The 12,822-nt window shown below is 52.0% G+C and overlaps 1 protein-coding gene across 2 annotated transcripts in view; it reads right to left on the reverse strand.

Moving 5' to 3' along the window:
- Nucleotides 1-2,584: 2,584 nt before the first annotated feature.
- Nucleotides 2,585-12,822, reverse strand: part of IDO2 (indoleamine 2,3-dioxygenase 2) — a 16,165-nt gene continuing 5,927 nt past the window's right edge. Inside the window, exons 3-10 of one of the 2 annotated variants that reach the window (XM_006113251.5) lie at nucleotides 12,193-12,312; nucleotides 11,550-11,668; nucleotides 10,811-10,825; nucleotides 9,509-9,608; nucleotides 8,743-8,860; nucleotides 7,908-7,959; nucleotides 4,846-4,994; nucleotides 2,585-3,018 (exon numbers count right to left, since the gene is read on the reverse strand). In XM_006113251.5, coding sequence (XP_006113313.2) covers nucleotides 2,648-3,018; nucleotides 4,846-4,994; nucleotides 7,908-7,959; nucleotides 8,743-8,860; nucleotides 9,509-9,608; nucleotides 10,811-10,825; nucleotides 11,550-11,668; nucleotides 12,193-12,312 — 1,044 coding nt within the window. In that variant the 3' untranslated portion in view covers nucleotides 2,585-2,647. The remainder of the gene's footprint in view (nucleotides 3,019-4,845; nucleotides 4,995-7,907; nucleotides 7,960-8,742; nucleotides 8,861-9,508; nucleotides 9,609-10,810; nucleotides 10,826-11,549; nucleotides 11,669-12,192; nucleotides 12,313-12,822) is intronic. The other variant, XM_089773766.1, reaches the window with a different exon arrangement.

Below are 12,822 nucleotides of genomic sequence, written 5' to 3' on the forward strand. Positions count from 1 at the left end.
AGCTGTTTCCAAAAGGACTGGTCCCTATCTCCTATCAAAACCCATTGCTGTCTCTGCGCTGTTTATAATGAAGATGGCTGTAGCTAGGACAACCACCTATAAAGTGGGAAATATCTCTTGTTTCAACTGACTAAATGTGTCACAATTTCAGTGCTCTCTCCCCACCCCTCGCAACGACTTGTCACAAATCTGTTCTGATTTATATTTTACATCTGAAATCTATTCTGGGGCTCCCACATTCCTGGCAGCATCGGGGAGTATCAAGCAGAGTGCCCCAGGGTCAGTTCTGGGACTGGTTTGTTCAACATCACTGGCTGGTACTTGGGGCAAGACATCAGAGAACCGATTCCAAAGGGAGTTACTGTCTGTTTACGTTCCAAGTGGAATAAACGGAGACGGAGGTGAACAGCGCTGGGTTGTGATGTGCAAGGCACGTGCTGGCAAGTTACAATAACCAGGTACCAATAGGAACCCCTTTGGCTGCTGTTTCGCCCTTTTCTGAGGACTGTAGGCGAGTTTATGAGAAGTCAGGCCCCGGCTTTGCACACTTCCACGCTTAGATGACTGATTTCCATCCAACAAAATGCCTTTCCCTACTTGGTTTCTGGACAAGTCCTGCGCAGTGTTCCCTCTGAGCTGCAGGGTGGCTGCCCAGTCAGTGTCTCAGGGCTCCATGCAAGAAGCTGACTGACTGGGCAGGGCTGATTAATCACCGGTGAAGCTGGGCTGGTCCTGCCGAGCTCTGAACATGACCCGGAGCCGCATTGTGAGGTGCCCCTCCCCCTGAAGCGGTGATACTTACAGGCTGTGCAGATTGTCAGCAGCATGCTGTGGGCCTTGACCCCAGGGATTTATTGCTGAGACACAGATTCGATGGGAGACCAAGAGGAGAAGGTTTCTCTGCTCCCGTTTTATGGAGAAAGCAAGGCCCCTGAGGACTCCAGAGACTAGCCGGGCTCTTTGATCAAGGAGAACTGAGGACCCGCTCCTCTGGCCGCAGAGTTGGGCTTCTCAGTTACTTCATGGGCACCAAACACACCAGCAGGATGTGTGCTTCCCCCAGCTGCACCAAAGCAGGCTCCTGTTGGCTGATCGTACCCAGAGAGTCATGAACTATCGAGAAATGCTTCTTTCTGGGCCTTTGCGCCGTTAACGTAGGCTATTTATAAACTCTGTTCCCTTTAACAGACAGTCGGGTAACATTTATCTGTGCTACAACGAAATGTGGAGGAATTTAGAGACTCATAGGCTACATCTAGACTGGCAGGATTTTCCGCAAATGCTTTTAATGGAAAAGTTTTTCCGTTAAAAGCATTTGCGGAAAAGAACGTCTAGATTGGCACGGACGCTTTTCCGCAAAAGCACTTTTTGTGGAAAAGCGTCCGTGCCAATCTAGACACAGTTTTGCACAAGAAAGCACCGATCGCCATTTTTGCCATTGGGGCTTTTTTGCACAAATCAGTTTTTAGCTGTCTACACTGGCCCTCTTGCACAAATACATTTGCACAAGAGGGCTTTTTCCCGAGCGGGAGCAGCATAGTACTTGCGCAAGAACACTGACAATCTTACATGAGATCGTCAGTGTTCTTGTGCAAATTCCAGCGGCCAGTGTAGACAGCTGGCACGTTTTTCCACAAAAGCAGCTGCTTTTGCGGAAAAACTTGCCAGTCTAGACGCAGCCCATAGAGTTTAAGGCCAGAGATGCTTCCTATATTCTTCTGAGCCATGCAGTCCAGACTGGCTTCCCCCCAGCCAAGTAGGACATGGGTCAGGTTTCATTCTTAGCACAGTGCTATCGCAGCAGAGCCGTGGTGCAGAATGTGATGTTGCTGGCAGCCCGAAAGCCCCACGGCAGTGAGCAGGAAAGCTCCCAAGCTGCTCAGGTACTTGCTAGTTTTTAGCAGTCAGAAAACATCCAAGGTGAATGCTGCTTTGGAAACCGGCCCTTGTTTCTCAGAACTGGGCCCTAATACTTGGATCCCTCACTCGGGTGTGCAAACTCCTAAATGGGGGGCCTGAACTTCCGTCCCACAGCCAGTGCCTGCCTCTCTTGTCCCCACCAGCAGCTGCCTCGGGCCACACATGACTCACGTCACAAAGAATACCCCTGGAAGGGATTGCTGACCTTGGGACTTTCCTGGCTGCCTGCATGATGGTGAAGCAAAGGGTACGTCCACACAGGGAGGAAAAACCCACGGCCAGCCCAGCTGATCAGGCTTGCGGGGCTAAAAATTGCTGTGTCGACATTCAGAGCACCCAAAAGTCTGTACTGTGATTTTTAGCCCCCTGAGGCTCAGTCATCTTCCCTGTCCTGCTGCAGGCCTTTTCTCCCCACATAGACATCGCCCATGTGTCTGATTACAGCGCTTTTCTTCCCGGCATTAGCTTATTCCCAAGACTGGTCCTGCCATGAGGGCAGGGGATTGGACTTGGTGACCTCTCGAGGGTCCTTCCAGTTCTAGCGTTCCACGACCGAGTGTTCATATACATGGGGCAGGGAATATTCTACCTACAGTGAACCTTTCAACTAGGGCAACCCGCCAGGCCCTGGCACACGCGCTACACGCAATTATCACACAAAGCGTTCTTTGGTGTTAAACGAGCGCTCTCTTCTCCCCCTTGTCAAACTGCTGCGGCACAGCTCCCCTTACTCATGTATGAGCCCTGCTCTCGTCGTACCCCGGACACTCTTTAAGAAGCTCAGGATGCCTGAGCCACCAGTCCCCCTCCCTTCTAACGATGACGGGGGGTTCATCTGAAGGGTGCCTGCCCCGTGGCTCAGTGTTTCCTTCCGGGCCTTGGCGTTAGCCGCGGCGGTGATGATGTACTTGGTGACGATGGTAACGTGGTAGGTTCTCAAGTCTGTCAGGGCAGACACACATCGGTTGTAGGCTGAACGCAGCTTTTCGTTTCCAGAGGACAGGACGTGCTGCTTCAGCGAAGGGGCAGACTGGATTTCTTCGATGAAGGCCCGGTGGCGGGGTGGCATGTAGCCCCTCATCCTGTGCAGAAAGGCAGCTGCGAAAGAGCCACAAGGGAAGAAGTGAAATGGCAGGGGGAGCAACGAATTGATAAAGGAATCTGGACAATTCCCAGGGAGCAGCTACACTCGCATAACCTCGAACCAGCTCTGATTCATTCTGGAGTGCTCCCCGCTTTCCCCCAGATACCCTGCCAGCACGTCTCAGCCTGCTCGCCAAGCCTTTGCTGACCTGTGAGGGCAGAGAGAGCCAGCTGTGACATGGAGCAATGAGGGACAAGGGCTGGGACCCATCCAGCCCTAAAGCAGATTTGCCTGCAGATCCCAAGCATGGAAAACAAGTCCCTGTTCCCTGGTGCACACAGAATTGCCTTTCATTGCCTCTTGGTAGGGACTCTAGCACCTGAGGCCATGTCTACACTAGGAAACGATTTCCAAATGACTGAATTCAGCCTAGGGACTCCTGATTTAACACTAACTGTGGGGAAGCATCGACATGAGTCTGAGCAGGCGCCGTCAATGTGGACGCGCTGCCTCCAACGTTGAGGCCCAGGAAGCATTCTGGGGAGCTGCAGGAGGCCGATACACTCAGTGCAGCAGCACCGGCACATCCAGGCCAAGGCGATTTCGAAATGGCTATTTTGGAATGAGCTTTACTCCTGGTGAGCAGCAGGCGGGCAGAGTTCGAATTCCGCAGCTTGGGAGTGTGGACGCTCCGCTTGTAAATTCGCCCGTGGGGGTGGTTATTTCAGAATAGGGTCCTAGCGTAGAGCAGGGTTGTGACTGCATCTGCCCTCGAGGGTTGTAGTGACGGTGTCTAGCTCTGTATCCTAAGAGGGGCATCACAGGCAACTGCTCTTTTTGGGCCCCGGAAGCTCGGAATCCGTGCACCTTGCTGTAGCCACGTATTGCCCCTGTTACAACTCCCTCGAATTACACAAGGCACTAGCCTCCTGATGTAATATGGTCTCTCTTCAAGAGTCTAGTGCTACATGTCCCCACCGAGTGATATTCTTTCAAGGTAAATCTGTGTAACTGGGGAAAAGTAATAAAGTGACTTAAAAACATGCAAGTGCGTTTAAAAAACAGATCAATGCAAATTGCGGCTTCCAGCGTGAGCATATTTGTCCGCTTGTGGATCAGGTATCAGCACATTCAAATAGCACGTCCTCATTTGGTAAGAAAGTGAGAGGTTCAGGTCCCGTGGAAGGCCGATGCAGGGCGGAAACCCCGCTTAGGTGGGGCGTTGGACCTGGAGGGTGCTCTGCAAGGGGGGGTTACACCTGGTGTGAATTTGCTAGCCTGCCGCAGAGGCACAGAAGCTGGTGCAGGGACGGGGTTCGCATGTGATTGAAACAGGTGCCGCACAGACCTCCAGCATGTGTAGACTGCCCTTCCCTCTGCTGCTGTGTTCTTCACGCTTCCTGTTTACCTCTACAGGGCAGGAACTTCGGGTCGTGCAATTGTCCAGGCAGCTTTACTCTCCCAACCCCTTCCCCCCCCTTTACCTGCTTGAAATACGTGGAAGCCTTTCAGTTCCTAGTTAGGCTAATGATAAGGTGTGCACATGTGAGTGAGCTGCTGTTACTGGCTGGTGCTCTGTCCATACGGAGCCTGGATGGGCCTGTCTGGCTTGGATTGTGGTACTAAGTAGACTCTTTGGGGTGTGGGAACAAGGCCTCCAGAACCCGGGGTTAATAGCCACCCTCCCCCAGTGTATTAAGGCAACGTCTTCCCAGTTGCCACAGCAGCAGGTGGGTTTGGGAGAGTCTGGTTTGCACATGGCTGTCTCCATTGGGGAGTGTATCTGACATACAGCCACTGCCCCTTGTTTAAACAAACGAGCAAAGGCCGGTTTGACTTACTGCTTTCCTGGCTATGACGAATTCCTAACAACTCATCAAAGGCATGAAGGACGGAGCTCTGCGCCGCGCTCCCTCCAGAATACGACATGGGCTCCTCCGAAACGCCTTCGTAGATCAGCCCTCTGGGCATGGCCGGGTTGTCTTTCCACCTTAACAAGAATGCAAGGCGGGAGTGAAGAAAGACTTCAAATACTGACCCTTACAGCAGCCAGCTGGAGCAAACCCCCCGAGGTCTGACTTGTGCACCCTCTCCTCATGGGAACCCTCATTTCAGGTGAAGGACTCTGATGTTCACGTATCACACCGGAAGAAACTCGACCTAAGACGCGTAAATAGAATAACAAGCTCCCTCTGATGCTCCCCTTCCCCAGCCTGTCTTTGTCACGTGTAATGCAGATGGCAGCTGCTGTGTTGGGGAGCAGCCTTTTGTCTGTGAAGTGCTACGCACGTCTGTTGTGCGGCGTGAATAATACCAAACCAACAGCACCCGGGCTGATTTGTTGTTTCTAGAATAAACATACAACCCATCCATCCCTTCTCAAAAACATTCACCCGGCGAAACAGGTACAGGCCTGGAGATGACCCATCAAAGATGGCTGCATCATCCTTGGACACTTTCCAGAACTGTGTGCTGCCTGCAGGGGAGGGAGGGAGAGAGAGAGAGGGTATGTCTACACTACCCCGCTAGTTCGAACTAGCGGGGTAATGTAGGCATACCGCAATTGCAAATGAAGCCCGGGATTTGAATTTCCCGGGCTTCATTTGCATAAGCCGGGTGCCGCCATTTTTAAATCCCGGCTGGTTTGAACCCCGTGCCGCGCGGCTACACACGGCACGAACTAGGTAGTTCGAACTAGGCTTCCTACACGCGGCACGGGGTTCGAACCAGCCGGGATTTAAAAATGGCAGCGTCCGGCTTATGCAAATGAAGCCCGGGAAATTCAAATCCCGGGCTTCATTTGCAATTGCGGTATGCCTACATTACCCCGCTAGTTCGAACTAGCGGGATAGTGTAGACATACCCAGAGAGAGAGAGAGAGAGAATGTGTGTGTGTGTGTGTGTGTGTGTGTGTGTGTGTGTGTGTGTGTGTGTGTGTGTGTGTGTGTGTGTGTGTTGACGCTCATGTTGTGTGCTTGTTTGTAAACTATCATTTAGAACCGTCCATAGCCAGATGTTGGAGAGCTCATGAATGCCTATTTTAAGCCCTTTGTCATCAAGAATGCCAAGAAATGGTGCTACAGGGAGCTAAGAATATTGCATTTGATTGCAGAATGGGGACAACTCTGATAGGCTTGGTTGCCTGGAATACACAAGAGAAGGCTAAAACTCGGCAGCACCACAGTGTAGTGTGAGGACGGGTCTCTATTGAAGCAGGATTTCTATAAAACAATATTTTGACAGTCTCAGGAGGGCCACTGGACTACTCGTTGCTTTGACAGTGACCTGTAGGATGGTAAAGCATTTAGCCAGATACATCTTGGCTCCTGGATAGTTCTTTGGGAATTAAAAGTGATGTGTGGTATGGCTTCTTAAAGTGTGTGTGGGTGTGGGTGTGGGTGTGGGTGTGGGTGTGGGTGTGTGTGGTATGGCTTCTTAAAGTGTGTGTGTGTGTGTGTGTTCCTCATCAACAGAACATATAATTGCAAGAAGCAAGCTCTCACAGTAATCTGTAGGGATCGGACCCTCAGTTCTCATTAACCTCCAGAGCAGTCACTCTAAAAAGCCTCCTTAATTGTCTCGGACACCAAGGAGCCTCCTAGGCTGCTGCATAATATTGATCGATCAATTTCATGGTTTTGAAACCAACCTGTCTTCCTGGTCATCTCTTTAAATTTCTCCTTTTCACTTACAGTGCAGAGTTTACAGCGTTGCGATGCGCTAACATTTACTGTGCCTCAGCAGTGAATCTCCTACCGTCATGCCTGTTAGGCTGGTCCGCAAAGGGACTTATTAGAAGATGCAAAGGGCACTCCAGCTCCGAATTAGCTCTTGGCCCTGACTGTCAGTGAGGAGCTAGAAACCTAGATGCCCTTCGTGCTTTGGAATCTTCTGCATTTCTTGCAGCAGGGACCTATCTATTTTTTTTCCTATAAAGAACCAAGCCTGCCTATGCGACAGAGCAAACCATGGCACTGGAAAGCATTCTGTCACCTGAAAACAGAATTACAGCAGTATCACTCCGAGCCCCATCACTGTTGCTGGGAAACTTGGGTTTGGTTTTGCTAAAAGCAAACAAAATACCATGACTGCCTCATTCTCAGACATCTGGGTTATGAGAGCATTTGAGGTGGCTGTCACCAAGTCCTGAAAATGTGGGGTTTTTATTCTTGTGACCTTTCCTTAGCATGATTCCTCTGGATAGAGAATAAGGAAATTTTCTGTTTCCTTTAGTGGGGTGCAAGGTTTTAACTTTATGTAATGTAATTTCCCCCACCCCCACAAAAAACACAAGTCCTTAGGAAAACAAGAGACTGGCCAGTCATGGTTTTTCCTGACCTGACTTGCTTTTTCCATCACTTATCAAAACCCGGCAGTGTTTGCTGTATGAACTGCATGTTTACAAATGGCTAAAAGCTCTGAATGAATGTTAGGGCGGGGGTGGTATCAGGAGTCTGGAAATACTTTCGCGGCAGGGCAGTTATCTACTGGCTTCTGAAGAATGCATATATTTAGATGTGTATGTTACTGAAAGGTCATTTTTTGGGTTTCAGTTAGGGTTCTGAGGCTAGCCCTCCCCCATTACATTAACTGTCAGAAGCTGCTGTTATACACATCTAAGAGGGAAAATAGGTTTATTAACAAACTTTCAGTTATTTTTAGCTCTCCCAGAAATACATGTATAGTAATCTCCAGTCCTGTGAAGTTTATAACAGAAGAGAGATAAAAAGGCATGTGTGTCCAGGCTGGCAATCTTCTAGACAAAGTCAGCTCGGATGGAAAAGAGAAATACATTTCAGAAGCAGCAGGCCTTTACGCTCACAAACACTGAAACCTGTTACAAAATTAAAATTAGAAAGCCAGAACTAGGACCATTGCAGAGGGAAAAGCCCCTCGTACTTACCCAGACAGAAAGATCCGGATCACACCATAAAATATTGCCGGATCCACATAGTCTGGAACAGAAATCGAAGCCCCACATTACCCCAAGCCAAAGGCGGTTAGTTACGCCTGCCTCCTCCCTCCCATCGCCCATCTCTTCCTTCTCGGTCTGAGCTGAGGAACGACCCTGAATCTTTCGAACAGCCATGGAGGAGACTAGAACGCTGTGTGCTGCCGCCGCCCTCCAATACATCGCCTGGCTCCTTTACCGCTCCCGTGAGCTTTGTCGGTGGCACTGACCGTTCGCGCGACATAACGGCGCTCCCCGTGCTGGGTGCTACTGCAGCACGGGGCTGGGGGGTGCAGTGGAATTAAGTGGCCAATGCCAGGTGTCCCAGAGGATGTGAACTGAACAGGGAATGATCAAACCACCTCTCTCCTGCCATCCATCTCCACCCACTGACAAACAGACTAGGGACACCATTCCTTACCCATCCTGGCTAATAGCTATTAATGGACTTAACCTCCATCAATCTATCTAGCTCTTTTTTAAACCCTGTTATAGTCCTAGCCTTCACAACCTCCTCAGGCAAGGAGTTCCACAGGTTGACTGTGCGCTGTGTGAAGAACTTCCTTTTATTCGGGATGCTGGCTGAATGGCAGGTGCAGGCCCATCCCTGCCTGTCCTGGGAACACCTGCCTTGCATCTGATTTTCTCCAGGCCATGACCCCTGCGGCCCTGTCCCTGCCTAGACTCTTTCCACCTGGCTCACACAGGTGTTTCCACTCACGTATCCAGGGGCATTCCCACTTGGGCCAGGAGCTACAGAGCTCGGCGTGGGAAGTGTGATTCTTACCATGCATCTGTTTCAAAGCAGCCGTCATCTCTCCGATGGCCTTTGCCAGGTCTTGCAGGGCCTCGTGCAGGGCCTCTGTGTCAGGCTGCAGGATGGCATTAGCTGCCTGAACAACTGCCTGCAAGAGAGCAGTGGAAGAGCCGTGGTCCATGGGGTTGCATGCCCATGGGGTGCCTCTCGGCGCACTGCCCCCTCCGTCACTGGGACCGGCCCGCCTTGTCTTGTTGCCAGGGCATCCTCACTGGGCCATGGTAAGAGACCCCTAAGCAGACTGCCGGCATGCAATAGGGTGAGCTCCACCCCCCGAAACACGGCAGAGGTTGGGACAGGGGCTCCCACACCACAGCACCGGGAGACAGTGGCTCTGTGCCCATCAGGGCCCCCTGCACAAGGCTGCACGATAACTGCTCCCAATGTGACATTCGCTGTTTATCGTCAGCACAGGGGGGACGTGGCAGCAGCCAGGCAAGCCTCCGTACGCGTGCATGATACACAACCACAGAGAGGAACGACCATTTGCCAGGCTGGGGGCCACAGACCGGGCCAGGCTGGAACAGGCGACACTTCACCTTGCCCCTCGGGTTAATTCCTAATGAACATGGCTCAGGTATGATTGTGTGGGCTGCAGGGCCGCCTGCCTTTTTAACAGACCCTTTGGACAACCGTCCTCTCCACGGATCGCAGACCGGAGTGACTTGCCCCTGGCATCGCACACGTAGGGACGAAGGGGTGTCTGCCCACGGCGGGCATCTGAGTTGTACTGTACCTTGACCCCAGGCACTGCTGCCTTCTCCACAAGGAGCGTAACGAGAATGAAGCCTCTCAAAGTCTCTCCTCCCAGCAGGGAAAAGATGGTGTCCAGATTCCTGTAGGGAGGAGCATAGCCGGCCAAGATTAAAACAGCCTCCTTCCGAGAATCTGTGCGACTAGCCCTTCGTGCTCCCTCCCCCGCACTGCTCTCACGTGCCCCGTCAGCCAGATCAGAATCAGCCCCTGCCACGCACGTGTTGCTTGCGCGAGTTTGGCCAGGCACTAGGACGCCACAAACACTGGTGCCGGGCACAGCGTTACCTGGAAACTGGGCACATGTGCAGCTGTTCAGGGGAAGATTCCAGTGCCGCCCTGCTGATTAGCAGAGTGCCCACAGCTAGGCTTTGTGTTTCTATTGGTGGTGCACATTCACACATGCCTTGGTGCACATTAAAAAAAATATTCCACACATGGATGGAAAAGATTAGAAGGAACCTTAGTAGCAATGTGAGGCTATAAAGCACTTTCCTCCTCTTTATCTTCCTTCCCCAGCCACCCCATCAGGTTCTGGGAGTGATGCCTCCCGCCGAGAAACAACTTGAATTTTTCAAGTCTTTGGTCATTCAGAGTGGAAAGCTTCTGCCGTGTGGCTGTCAGCACCTGCCCCCTGTGCAAATTGCAGGTGGGTTTGTGTGTCCCACTGCCAGTCCCGCCAATCAGAACTAGGGATGGTAAAAAGCAGGTAATTGTGTAACTGCTGGAAATCTCAGCGGTTACATGAACCCACTGCACGAAGTGGCAGCCAGCTCCCCAGGAGCTGGTGCGCACTGGAAGCCAGCTTTTAAGCCAGCTCCTGCAGCCCGTTCCCAGAGAGCTGGCTGCCACCCCCGTACTGCTGGCACAGGGTGGCAGCTGGCTCCCCAGGAGCAGGGCAGGAGCCTGCGTATAACTGTTAACAGTAACCGATAAGCCCAGGCTTATTGGTTAACCGTTTAAACGGTTATACTTCTACATCCCTAATCAAATTGGGGCAATGCATGCAGGGCATGGAGGGCAAGATTTCCAGAGGAGCTCAGCAGTGTGCTGCACCCACAATCCGTCCCTATGTGTGAGAGATGGGAGCTATTTACAGCCATGTGGGTCACCCACAGGCCGCCAGCAGCTATTATGTTGCAGGGGAAGTGCTCTGCCATTGTGTTGTTCTCATGTAGCAGGAGGTAGATTTAAACTAAAAGAAGCCCTGGTAGCATGGAGCAAGGGACTGACCTGATTCAAAGCTAGCACAGTTAGGAAGGAAATCCGCGTATAAGATACTTACTCAATTTCCAAAGGCCTGCGGGAGTTTCGGGGGTTGACAGCAAGCGTGCAAGAAAAGGAAACAGGAAGAACGCGTCAGTACAGAAATGGACCCGAGTAGCAGAGATACTGTGTGTGTCATCCTGACACTGGTGTTAATGTTAGTGCCCAGCTGGTCCTGGTGTTCCCTGGTGCACTGGCCCCGGTGTGCAAAGGACTGGACTCTGCCTCTGAACCGGACATGGTCTTTGTAAGGACTATTTATACAGCCTGCCAGCCAGGCCCAGGACAGGGTCAGACAGGGAGGCTACATCTACACTGGCATGATGTTCCGGAAATGCTTAAAACGGAACAGTTGTCCGTTATAAGTATTTCCGGAAAAAGCGCATCTACATCGTCATTTTCGCAATCGGGGCTTTTTTGTGGAAAACACTACTGTGCTGTCTACACTGGCCCTTTTCCGGAACAGGAAAAAGGACTTTTGCCCAAACGGGAGCAGCATAGTTTTTCCGGAAAAGCGGCTGATTTCTTACAGTACATCGTCAGTGCTTTTCCGGTAATTCAAGGGGCCAGTGTAGACACAGCCGGGAAGTTTTAAAGGATGATCAAAATGTCAGCGTTCCAGCGTAAATGGACACAGATGGTCTTACACCTTCCAGCTAGACTGACCAATGGCATCGTTTGTGCTGTTCTGACACAGCGCAATGTAACAGCCCAGTTCCTGTCTGTCCAGGCCTAGATTTCATTGTTCTCATGTTTACCCATTAAGATTCTTTTTCCTCCAGTTGGCTAGCACAAAATCTGCATGAACCAGGATGGGAGGCAGCCCGAGCCTCTGCGAGATCTCCCAGTAGGGAACAGCCAGGTTCCGCGGCAGCACCTGGAAGACACAAACTTGTGCTCATTCAGATGATCCGGTGGGCATGTGACGCGTAGCCAGGCTGAGTCTGCAGGGAGCCAGGCATGCGGGGCAGCGTCCTCCATCTCGGACGCCAGGAGTTCATCTCCGCTGCAAGAGGAGGGAGCTGAACGCGGGCGTCGGTGGCAAGGAAGACACGGTAGCTCGGCTGAAAGTTAAACCCGTCAGGGAAGCAGGGGGCTGAGCTCAGGCCACCAGCCTGCGTTCGAAGTGGAGCTGCCGGGTGCTTACTGCTATTTGGGGCTCCGGGAAGAAGGTTCCCAGGGCTGCACTTTCCTGGGGTCCTCTCTGAGGTCAGGTGAGCTCAGAGCTTGTACCAGCCAAAGCGTGAGCAGCTCCCAGCTGAGAATGGACTCCCCAGCCCGCGGCAGGCAAAGGCTGGCTTGGAGCGGTGCTGCTCCGCCTCGTCTGGTGGCATTTGTATGGAAAGAGCCTTTGTGAGCTTGGCCTCAAAGAGCAAGTGACCCGTCTGGCACAGCATCTACCTGGACAGGCTCCTTCTCGCCTTCCTGCCAGACGAATCCCATCGTGATGAAGCTGAGGGCCAGGTGGGCCAAGTACAACTCTCGGTGCCCTCTGAGATGCTCACAGCTCAGCTGGGGCATCTGCCAAGGAGAAACATGTGGGTCAGGCATTGGACAGTGGTAAGAATGAGCAGCACTGAAGATCTCAGAGCACCTGGCCAACCCCCAACGCCCTTGGGAGATAGTCTCCTGCGGTAAACTGAGGCACCGAAGCAAAGTAACTTGCCCTGCATCACAGAAAAGTCAGTCTGAGCTCAGAACAGGACCAGGCATCCTGCTGCCCAGCCCTGTGCTCTGACACATCTGGAAATACCCTTGCCAGCTCCAGCACAAATGGCTCCTCGGCTCGGCTCAGCTCGGCCATCTCGTCTCTCCACCTCACGGGTCTTATTTCACTGACAGCACTGTTCTTGGGCAGCCTTCCAGTTTGGTAACCCCCTGGGGGTTTTAGACCCATGGCTGCTGACTGTTCCTCTTTTGGGAGTCTGGGTTTTTTTAGGTACCCCCAAGTTTCACCGCGCTTAAAACTCTACTTGCTTCCAGAATCGAGAGTCCCAGCGTGCTATTGCTGAAATTGCTTGTTTTCTCATT

This window comes from Pelodiscus sinensis, chromosome 28 (genome assembly GCF_052426305.1).
Source record: "Pelodiscus sinensis isolate ZL-2025 chromosome 28, ASM5242630v1, whole genome shotgun sequence".
In the NCBI taxonomy this organism is placed as follows: Eukaryota; Metazoa; Chordata; order Testudines; family Trionychidae; genus Pelodiscus; species Pelodiscus sinensis.